A 12,393-nucleotide genomic window follows, 5' to 3' on the forward strand; every position below is an offset into this window, starting at 1 on the left:
ACATCAACAAAGCAGGTCTTCTCATATATACCAATGAAATAACTGATAAAATCAAATCAACACTATTCATCTCCAATAGCACTTCTAATTATTGTGCAAAAGTAATCATTTTAAAAAGGTACACAATTTTACAAACAAAAGCTACTGCAATATAACATATTAAATAATCATTATAATATTTCAAATTTCATTTCTTACCCTGCTGGACGAGTAGCCATATCCAACAAAATGCTCTTCCATTCTCTTCGTTTAAATTGCCAAATACGTGCTGTTCCATCACGACTACCACTTACAAACCTATATTAAAAGGAATCCAGTCCCCCAAAGAAAAAAAAAAAAATCACACATGTTTTATCAAAATGTACTTTTCCCAGAACTACTTTTAAAAAGACAGTACTTATCTTTATTTAGGCCACATTCCAATACAATAGAAAATACTCTCTCAGCTACTCTATAAATCTAAGACTCCTGAAACTATATGGGCTTTTAAAATTTTATATACAAATATTTTAACTTTGATACACAGGAAAGATAATGATTTTTAAAAATTCTTACCATTAAAAACATTTAAATAAATTAACATTATTGCAAATAAGATAAAAATACATGTGTTTATATGTACAGGAAAGCTATATTCACTGTTCAAGATCTTTATAGTGGTAACTAATTGCTATATAAAGACTGACTACTAGAATTATCTTTGTTTCACAATTTTAACACTGTAATTAAATTAGACAAATACAAATATTTTACCTGTTACTAGTGTTGGAAAACTGGATACTGTCAACTTTGTCCTATATATAAATAGAAAAAAAAGCAGAACTTGAATGCAAACTGTTAGGCTCATTTAATTTATACTCATCTAATTACTTTTACCAAGACTTACAGTATGAAACTCCAATTCTGATATTTTCTCTGGCTGACCAGATCCAAAAAAGTAAACTCTAATAATATGGTCTGTGCTTCCTGTGGCCAGAAACATTCCACCTATGAAGAATAGCAGCACACTATGAGTAAAATAAAGTGGAGTATCACTGAAAATTAAGTACAATTAAGCAATATTATAATATAGTAACAAAAATTTATCTCCAAACCATTCATATTTATCCTAAATATATAATACATCTAATTATAACTTTTAAAAGCTTGCTATTATAGCTTTGACTATATATTCCATATTTACAGAAGTAAAGCTTTGTTCTAAAAATAGTTTAACTTAGTGATCATATAATCTTACCATGTTTAAATTATTTAAATTATTTAAACATGGTAAGATTTAAGGTAGATATTCTTCTACATTATTTTCCCATCTATCAAAATTCTATCAAAACTTTTAAGCCCCAATTCCCTCAGTAACTTGTCTTTACAAATTTAGCAATCAAATTAGGCTGCTCTCCTCTAACCTAATTTAAGACTTTGTTTGTAGCACCTACATTCTTACTTTGCATTATTTATTTATATATTTAATTTTATTTTCTTCCAGAACAATACTTTCCCTTAGTGTCAAGTTCTTGCATATAATGAAATATTACACACTTTTGTAAATGATCTACTTACTAGACCATTAAAGACCTCAATTTATCTTTAAAAAAACAGCATAAACTAGAGTATTCCAAGTATAGGTAAAGGGCCTATGTTTGTGTTTTTGTTGGAAGAAATGTCTTCATGGCAGCAGCACTGGAAATCTAGATTTAGAAATGAAAGATTTTTGGCAAAACACAATCACTTCAGTTTACTATCCCTTATCTCAAATAATGCTGCAATTCACAATTATGAAACGAATGGATAAAGAAAACTGAAAATAAAGCTACCTTTAGAAACAGGTATTGGGAGCATCACATACTGGATTGGATTTATTCATGTTTATATTTTCTTATCAATTCACTTCAAATGCTCAGATGATAACATAATTCAGAATGCTGCTGCACAAATTTAATGCATAGTTGCTATTATGAGCCTTGCTATACCGCTACTTTTTAAAGTGTAAATAAGAATAATTGAGTCAAATATTTAGAAATATCAAATTTATTTTTCTTCACCACAGAGTACCTCCAAGAGCCATAAAATCACAATCAAAATTTTAAAAACCTACTTTTAATGAGACAACTATGTAATAACTCATTCTTCAATAAAGTCAACTTTGAAAGTATTCTCTACTATTAGAGCAGCATGGTCTTCTTAAAGTATCACTCATGTCATGACAACAGATTAAACTCCAGCAAAGTTGAAATATCTGAGTCAAATTCTCATTCTTGCTTACTTATTAACTCCAGCATATGAAGAGACTGTGATTCATAATACTATGATAAGATATTTTACAAAAATTTATGTACTCCATTGTAAGTTTTCTAATGTACAACTTTAAGACAATTAGAGGTACAGAAGGTCTCACCAGCACTAAAAGAAGAACAGATCATTTGAACTCCAGGCCGAGGGCGCTCTGTAAACTTTGTAGGTCTTGGACTATAATACAAAAAATAAACAATTAAAAATATCCTAAAGAGACCAGGAGCACCAGAAATAAGCTGTTTCAAAAAATAATCACAGAAGGACAAGTTTAAATAAGCAACAGATGGCTCCCTTCCTAAAAACAATTTCAAAATCATGTGTCATGATCAGCAGACCTAAATTCTAGAGAAAGATTTTGTAGGATCTCTCAATTACACAACAGATCACACATAGAACAATCCTAAAGCCACCATCACAGCAGATATTATATATTCTAAAACTCACTTCTAAACAAATCTAAAAAGTTTTCAGTTTTTCATACAGTACAACATACAAATATTTAAAGAAATAAGTCATTTATAAACATGAACACACTAGCAAAATAGGTGTTAACCTCTGTGGCTTATGCCTATTATCAATAATTAACTTTTTCAGTATTAGATACTATTAAGCTTCTCCTTTTAGTTTATCTTCTAATCAAACACGATAAAATATTCTTCCAAAGAGTAAAACCCTTATGATTATCCTTGTGGAAATTTTAAGGGTGAACTCTTGTGATCTATGGAAAATGAGTTATACTAAAATATATTTATTTTAATTGTAGAACTGTTATAGTTTTAAATTAATACTTTTGGCATTAAATGTTTAATGTTATAATCAACTACACTGAAAACAGAAAATTACATTATACATTTCAGTCATGACAATACCTCTAATGTATATAACAATGTGTATACAATGTTCCAATACACTGATCATATTTGAAGCCCTACTTACTGTACATTTTGACACAGTTTTTATTGTAGAATGAAAATGTAAAAATAACTAAAGCTGTAACCCTAAGTGCACTGCATAACTTTCACAATCCATTGCACTAAAAGATAAAGTAGCTTTCAGTTTGGGGATTATTTAGGGGGAAATGCACAGATAAAATATTTCTATTATACATTCTGAGCAGTGAGAATAGTCTTTTTTACTAATACAGAATGTACCACAAATTATTTGCCAAATTTAAAAGAAAACAATACATTTGTAAATAAACTTTTAAATAGATATTTTCTTAATATTCATGGACTTTAATATAATGAGTGTAAGAGAAACAAATTAAAGACAAAGGTTTAATAAAGCATCCTTAAAATTCAATCTTTAGTCAGAGCAAATGTAAAATGATTATAACTTACCAAAATTAAACTGAAATTGTGAAGACAACTAAATGTGCTAGTTTCATATAACCTTACAGCTCTACACTTTGTTTAACTTTTGGCACTATTGCTCATAAGTGCCAAACAACTGAATATGCAAATAATCCTACAAACAACCATTTTAAAGTTATACTTTCAAGGAGAAAAAATAAGCAGAGTTAAAAAAAGATTCGTCTATGCATATTTAAGGAAATATTTTAAAAGAGGGGTTTCAACTCAGACTTCCAGAGTTCAAATTTTCAGTTCTGCCAAGTATTGGGTGTGTGATATTAGGCAAGTTAATGTTTTTAATTCAAATCTCTTCTGAAAAGTGAGAGTAACAAAAATGATCTGAGTTGCTAGAAGAATTAAATAAGTTTAATTCATGAAAAATGCTAAATTCAGTACCCAACATTCAATAAATAGCATTACTAGTAGTATATTAATTACATTCAACAAGTTCTAGACAGTCCATTAACGAGTAGATCTCTCTTATGTATATGGAAAAACACACACTTCTCAAGGGTCTAGAAACATGTAATTCTAATATACTTAGCAATGTAAACGTCAAGAAGCACAAACAAGGTGAGAATTAAATTTCATGAACGTTTTTTCTGTTCCAATCCTAATTTGAACATTGCTAATCACTTCTACTCTAAGAAAATAAGACGGGTGGGGGATGGTAATCGGGGGTAAAAATGCTCAGAGAAAAATAACAACTAGCAGTTGTTACTACTGTCCACACCCAACAATAAAATACTTCAACTTTTACCTAAATGTCTATAAAAGCCATAAATATTAAGAATGCAATTAAGGTGAAATCAACTTATTTTATCTTTTTTGTTTTTTTGGTGGTATCAGGGATTGAACCCAGGGTCTTCTGATTGAGTGGAAAGCACAATACTTACCACTTGAGTTATGCCCTCAGCCCAAAAACCTATGCATTTTTATTATAATCTTTTCTTCAAATAAAGTATGCTTTTATTATTATTGTGTTACTTAAGCTTCCATGGCCAAAAGAACCACTGTGCAAACATATTCATAAACATGAAATTGAAGGCACATGTCTTATACTGGAAACAATTAATTAAACATCACTTTTAAAATAATAGAGGTGTACATATATTATTTTATTAAATAAGTTGGGTTGACAATTTATAAATAGGTAAGTACTGAGGTGTATCTTCTAATCTGAATAACTTCCTAGCCTAAGATTGAAAAAAATGACTATACTGTGAAGTCACTGAATATACCACCTCCCTGTTTAAAGATAACCTGTGGAGCAAATACAGCACTCCCTTTCTTTGCTACATCTACTTAAGTGGCATGGTATAGGTAAATAAAGCACAGGACCAAAGAGTAGGAAGCACTATAATCCTGGTCTTGACAAATTTTTAAAACTTGTTGTAGCTATGGGGAAGGCCATTTAACCTTTATCTCAGTGTCCTTAATCAAAAGAAAACTATCCAGCCAACTTGTTTTGATAAACAAGATTTTAATATTGGTGAAAGCACAAATGAATAATGCTATTATGGGATGTGTGCATCTAGCCACCTTCATATAGAGTTTAATGAAACTTTTCAATATACAAACAATAAAATATTTGTAGATTAAGTAACATAAATAAAATTAAAGAACAGCATGAGTAACTCCAGTATATTCTTAGCACCAAAAAGAGCTATTGAGACAAAATCGTACATAATAAGGAATAACAACAAAGGAAGTATTTCTGAAGGAATAAATTAGGGCCAGAACAGAGAGAAAAAACCCAACATACAAGTTAATATGAAAAGATTTTCTTTGAAACATGAAAAAGAGGAAACAAAAATGAAAGAGTTAAGAATTTATATTTTTACACAAGAAAAAACGAATTTAATCCTTTTGTTGACTATTTTTGCAATTTCAACCACTAAACACATTTATTTGATGGAATAAAATAGCAACTAACTTTATTTTAAGGGTTCCAGAATCCCACAGCCAAAAACAAATAGTGCCATCTGCTCCAGTAGAAGACAGATATCTCTTTGAGCCACTACACAATGGTGAGAACTGAAAAATAAGAACAGAAACAAAATATAAATATATATATATATATATGTACACATCAGTATATTTACATATTAGTATATGTATATATGCATATACATACACACATTATTTACAAGAGGAATGATACAGTCCAAATAATAAAACCTACTTTTACCATACTAACAACTAGCAACAACAGAAAACACTCAGAATAGACCAAGATCATAACTACCATGCTATTCAATCTATATAATTTATAAAGAAAGCACAAATACATCTTTTTTTATGTTTTAGTGAGCCTTATATACTGGATTATAACAGTGACTTACTTTAAATTATAACCAGAAAGTTTTTAAGTGGTGTTAAAGCCAATCACCTGTAGTGATGTAATAGATGCACTGTGCCCCTGAAGAACAGCTAAAGGTGCACAAGTTCGAAGACACCAGACACGGATCATTTTATCACAACTTCCAGCTGCTATCATGGTATTCTCATAGTTCACAGCCATGTCTGATATCTCAGCAGCATGTCCTCTTAAAGTAGCTAATAATCTCCCATCATCTGTTGCCCAGATTTTCACAAGACAGTCATCAGAACCCTAAAGATAAAATGGATGTTAGTAGAAGTAATTCTATAAATTTTAATTCACATTCTTAACATGGTTAAGATGTGTTACATCTACTTCCCAACAATTGTATCATTAAGGACGGAAAGTAATAAAATATTTTTGTTAGGAATTTTCTTGTTCATAAAGCTCTGTATTAAATTAAATCATTCACTTACTTATGATGAACAACTGTGTGCCCACCAGCAAACAAAAGAATAAGATGTTGGTAGTACTAATTAACATGGCTCCCTACCTATCATTCAACATAACCTCTACCCACAATTGTTTTTTGTGGTACTGACGTCTGAACTTAAAAACCTTGCACTTGCTAGGCAGGTGCTCTACCACTTCAACTACACTCCCTAGTCCTTTTTGCTTTAGCTGTTTTTCCGATAGGGTCTTGTGTTTGTTTGGTTTGTTGGTTGTTTTTGCTCAGGCCAACCTGGATCAGAATCTTCCTATTTACACTTCCCACATATCTGGGATTACTGATGCACATGCCACCATACCCAGTTTTTTTTGTTTGTTTGCTGAGACAGGGTCTCGTTAACTTTTTGCCCAGGCTGGCCTCAAATTGTAGTCCACCTGATATCTGTCTCCCAAGTAGCTGGGATTACAGGAGTGATGGTATACATCTACAATCTCAGCTACTCCAGAGGCAGATTATCAGGAGGATATTGGTTCTAGGCCACTCCATGCAAAAAGTAGTGAGACCCCATCTCAACAAATAAGTCACTTGCCTGTATTCCCAGCTATGTGGGAGGTGTAGGTAGGGGGATCACAGTCTGAGGCTGGCCCTGGGAAAAAAGGGAAATTTTATCTAAAAAATAACTGAAAAAAAAAAAAGACTGGGCAAGTGGCTAAAGTGGTAGAACATGTGGCTGCTTCTATTAAGCTCGAGGCCCTGAGCTCAAACCAAATACAAAATAATATTAATAAAAATAAATAAATAAACCTCTGAACTAATAACACAAAACCATAATTACAAAACAAATATATACTGGTAACTGATGCTATATAAAGCTAAAAGTATGCTCACTTTGGAGCAACTTCTCCTGGAAAGCTGAAAACACAGTAACTATGACTTTCCTATCAATGATCTTCAGCTAAAAACATTACATGACATCAACTAAAACCATTTATCAGGGGAAAAAAATTAATGCTATCTGCATGAAGTCAGAAGATATAAATTACTTGTTTGCTACAGTAACAAATTCAGGAAGAAATTGTTTAGGACAGTTTCCCTTTAATACACATGTTTGGAAATAAAACATTCTAATTTCATATAGCTAAAGCAGAGATTAGAATCTCCAGGCTTTATATTTATGTTGAATATTTAGAAAAGCAGAAATAGTGTCACTGACTCCATACAGTTATCTACAAAGTTCAGAACTTATCAATACTTTTACCATATTTTCTAATCTTTAACATAAAGTTAAAATAAGAAACACATATTTGCAAAATTACGAATGTTCTGTAGTACGTAGTTTTACTAAGGTATCATGTTAAAATTCTTTATGATTTTCCAATCTTAACTCCATTTTTCCCCCTTAAAGTAAAACAAAACAACAACAAAAAGCTTTACATCTGAGAACCTACAGGGCAAATGATTCATAAGTTTACTACCTCATTCTGCAATAGACATAGGTAAGACATAAATGATCACACAGCACTATCAGAATGTTAAATGATGTTTATCAAATCAAACTGTCAACATTGCCAAAAACACTCCCCAGTTAGCCACAAAACCAGTTCTTCTGAATGAACATTCGGGCAAATTAGGTAGTTACCAACCAGCAAAAGGACTAGTAATAAAACTTGGCTTTGATAAACCACCCACATTAAAATCTGGTATTTCTATCACATATACTTAGTTTCAAGTTCTTTATCTACAAAATAGATTAAACTGGTTGATCTCTGCCCCTTTCAATGTTGGTGATTTGTGTGCATGGACAGAATCCTATGCTTGAAGAGACAATATAGTAAAGCAGCATACAGCAAAGACTCTAGAGTTAAATTTTCTGACTTCATGACCCACATAACCACTCTCTAGTTGTGTAACTGTGGACATTTTACATTATGTGGTATTTTTCTCATCTCTGCCTTTGTCATAAGGTTTTTCAAGAGAGTACATGAGCCAAGTAATGTGAAGAGCTTAAACAGTGCCTGGCAATCCTAAAAGTTATTTATGAATTATTGACTATCTCCAACATTTTGGCAGTAGTATTCCTATTTTAATAATACTCTTATCTTAAAAAGAACAAATTATCTACCAACTAGAGACAAGAGTATGATCAAAAGCATGAAAATACAAAACAACATGAGTAATTCAGGAAAGTGAAAGTAGTCTGTAGACTAACTGACAGTGTGAAGTAAAGGCAGGAGGATGACGAATATGGTATGTAATGAAGATCAATGAAATCAAGTGAGCACCAGGATCTGATTTAAATTTCCAAAGACCATCCTGTCATCAGTATGATTCAGGCAACAAGAGATCCATTCAAAATTGGAAAACAGCACATAAAGGAAAGAGACAATGAGTGGTAAAACAGTTATTAGAGCAGAAGAGATGGTTACTAGCAATTGTAAAGCAAATTAGAAAAAAACTAGATAACTGCAACCTTAGCATGCATAAATAAATATAAATAAGTAAAACAAATATTTGAGCACTGTTTTCTGAAAGAGGGAGCTAAAGGGGAACAAAAGAATGAACAAAAAAAGTGAAGAAAGTTTGTAAACACAGTGGAATAAAAGCAACAAGAGGAAAAATGGGCAAGGGTGTGGCTCAGATGGTAGAGCACCTGCCTAGCAAGTGTGAGGTCCTGAGTTCAAACCCCAGTACCACCATAAAAAGATAAAAGGAGGAAAAAATTCTGAAAGCAACAGTGGAAAAACCTGCTAAATTTAGAAAGAATGATTTTAGAGAAACTTCAGCTAGTAGTTTTTTCAGCAAAGCTTCAACGCTCAGGGAAAAACAAGTAGTCATCTTCTTCTCCCTACCTCAAGAACAGCTAGATATTGTGAGGGTTGGGAAATGGCAAAATGACAAAAAATTGCAAGTGAAAATAACAAGAAATTAAACTGGGAAGGTTTTACCTGAGGAAGGTGATAAGAGGGTTTTATAAGCCAATTAAGGAACTTGAATTTAACCTAGTAAGGCAGCTACTAGAGAATTTTAAGTAGACAAGACAAGGTCACTCTATTTTAGCCAGACTCTACTATGAGGAATAGATCTGAAACCACAAGAGGAGATCTAGGGTAGCGAAAGAAAGCTGGGTGTTACCAGCTAGCTTATAAGTAGTTGAAACAATGACAGAAGATAAGATTGCCACAACTATGATAAAAAAAAAATTGGGGTGGCTACAAAATTTAATTTTTTGAAATTCATTTTTAGTCAAATTATAATATACTAGTGTTTAATCTCAAGCAAACTAAGAGATGAGTGGATCACTAGTTTCACTTTTTAATAAAAATTGTCATTATTGCTGTGAAACAATGCTTATTAGCATGCTATCATATGTCATTTGACATCAAACCTAGTTTAAACTGAAAAAAAAAAAATAACAAAAAGAAAATCTGTGTAGCTTTTAGCTTTCTTATATCTCCCAAAAAGGAGACATGAAATTTGCAGTATTTTTTTATGTCCAGGTACCTTGTCAATAAAAAAGGACAAAGACAAAGAAGTTGAAAGAATTCATCTTTATACTAAAAATACGAGTAGGTATTACTTGTGAGAGAAGTCATGGTGAGAAACGATAGACTTTAACATAACTCAGATTAGACAAAACTGAAGAATTTGTTGCTTGAGGTACCTTACAAATTTGCTGATTCCACTGCTACACCTGGAAAAGCCACACACAATGAAATTTTTTAAATGTGCCTTTAAAATGGACATTTGTTCTGAAATAACTATTTCTTCTAATATTTTTTAATACAGTATAGAGGTGATGGTACCAAAGATAATTCTTTCCAACATGCATTTAAATCTCTTACTGAAGATAATTCCTACTTTTTTGTCTCTCTTGAAAAAGAGTTCAAATTTTATTAATCCTTTTGGAAATGGCAGTGTTTCTTCAAAACAAAAGGATTGAGAGAAAAAATGGGATAAATACAAGCATTCTTCATAGATTAAGTCTAGAGGATGTCTGATAATTCATCTGGCTTTGCTATTCTGATGAAGAAAATTTCTTTGCAGATCTCTGACAAGGCTTTTAATTTTGTAATGCATTAAATTTTCTGATTTTCCCAAAAATCCAGACAACTACGGCCTATCTACAACACAAACTTTCATGGAACAACTTCAAACACAGGGCCTCAAATCACCTAAATTTGATGCAAAAATCAAAATAGAACCTAAAGTTGATGCTCCAAAATTTAACAATTTAATTAGTTCCTGGAAGGAAAGTTTTAGAAGACTTACTTGAACTATTTAAACAAAACTAAGTTTCAGACCAACTTGATAGAGTTCTTTTTAGTATGGCTTATTCAGAAATGTGAAATGTTAAATAATGAGGAAAATACTTTACAGGATGTAGATGTAAACGACAAAGAATGGATGACTTTCCTACAAGCAGAAAACTGTATTCATTTTGAAACAGGTTACTTTTGCTCAAATAACCTTAAAATTAAAATGTAGATTGGACAATCTTCCCCTGAAAAAGAGAAGGGTTCAATCATACAGTCCAATCAAAGATTACTATTTTGACATAAAAACAAAATCAATTATGTGATTTTTTTCAACTTAAAATATTTCAGGGAATTTGGCATTCATTGAAAGCCTGTTACCTGGCAGAGTAAAGAAAGAGAATTCTAATTTCTCTTGCTGTTACTACGTACTTTAGTGATCTCACTTCTGATTGACATTAGAAGAAATAGAAAGGAAAGCCAAAGATGTCATTTATATTGTTATGAATAATTTAACTCCATTTTCTTATTCAAGCTAAGAAGTTTGCTCTTCAAGTAGAACTAAAAGTTGCTTGCAATTTAATTTTGTTCAAGAAGAGGCCATATTGCAAGATTATGCCAAGATCTTCAATACAAGATCCTCCTCTCTACCACCTCTACCTACTAATAAGGGAATCAGCCACATGAATATTTTGAAGAAGACAATCCCAGGCAAAGGGAATAACTAGTATAAATGCTTTAGCCATAAAGAAGCTTTGCATGTTTGACATGTGTGTGTGCGTGTGTGTGTGTGTGTGTGTGTGTGTATGAAGGGAAATGCAGTGTAACTGAAGCATATTAAAAGGAAATTTGTCTTATAAATGTCTGTATGTATACCCCCAACAGATTTTAAGCTTCCTGTAAGAAAGGACATTATTAATTTTTATACCTCTAATTGATTACTGGTGCTTACTATATGCACCAGATACTCTAAGGCACTATAGATCTAGAAGGTATAAAAAAAGTCTTTGCAATAAAGAAGCTCATAACTTAATAGGAAAAAACAGACATATAAACAAACTCATTCCAACATAACAGGAAAATATAGTAAAATAGAAGTACAAAATTCAGTGGCAGTACTGAATATGCAGAGAATAGACATTCATTGTTTTTTGTCATTAATTAGTCCATATTAAGTGCACTGAACTTTTCATTGAATACATTAAGTGTATTCTCACCCTTTCCTCACTACATTGCAACGTCACTCCTATCCCTAATACTGAAATAAAACATCTTTTGTCAAGCTCGTTGTCTTAGTCTGTTCGAGCTGCTTTAATAAAATATCTTAGATTGAGAAATTTATTGCTTATAGCTCTAGAGGCTGGCACCAACAGATAAAAGTTCTTTCTGGTCATAAGTAACAACTTTTAGATGTGTCTTCACATGACACAAGGGGCAAACAAGTCCCCTGGATTATCTCATAAGGGCGCTCATGCCATTCATGAGGGCAGGGACCCCCAAAGTCCCCATTTCTTAGTATTACCACATTGGATATTAGATTTCAACGTAAGAATTGGGGGTGGGGGGACCCACGACACACAAACATTTAGATCACAGCAGTCATTAACGACCGTACGAAGTTCACAAGAGTCCTTTGAGTCCTAATTTGCCTTAGGTTTCAATCTTTCATGGCATACTCATCTCTTAGCTTCTAAGACACTTGTCTCCCATCCTCGGCCTCCAAGT

At 32.1% G+C, this 12,393-nt stretch overlaps 1 protein-coding gene across 2 annotated transcripts in view; it reads right to left on the minus strand.

Moving 5' to 3' along the window:
- The window catches only part of Phip (PHIP subunit of CUL4-Ring ligase complex), a 111,555-nt gene that overhangs the window by 61,673 nt on the left and 37,489 nt on the right, over positions 1-12,393 (minus strand). For both annotated transcript variants that reach the window (XM_020183866.2, XM_020183865.2), the window contains exons 8-13: positions 6,034-6,255; positions 5,578-5,678; positions 2,393-2,463; positions 887-987; positions 754-794; positions 199-297 (exon numbers count right to left, since the gene is read on the minus strand). In XM_020183866.2, the coding sequence (XP_020039455.1) occupies positions 199-297; positions 754-794; positions 887-987; positions 2,393-2,463; positions 5,578-5,678; positions 6,034-6,255 (635 nt within the window). The remainder of the gene's footprint in view (positions 1-198; positions 298-753; positions 795-886; positions 988-2,392; positions 2,464-5,577; positions 5,679-6,033; positions 6,256-12,393) is intronic.

Source organism: Castor canadensis, chromosome 1, assembly GCF_047511655.1.
Source record: "Castor canadensis chromosome 1, mCasCan1.hap1v2, whole genome shotgun sequence".
Lineage (NCBI taxonomy): Eukaryota > Metazoa > Chordata > Mammalia > Rodentia > Castoridae > Castor > Castor canadensis.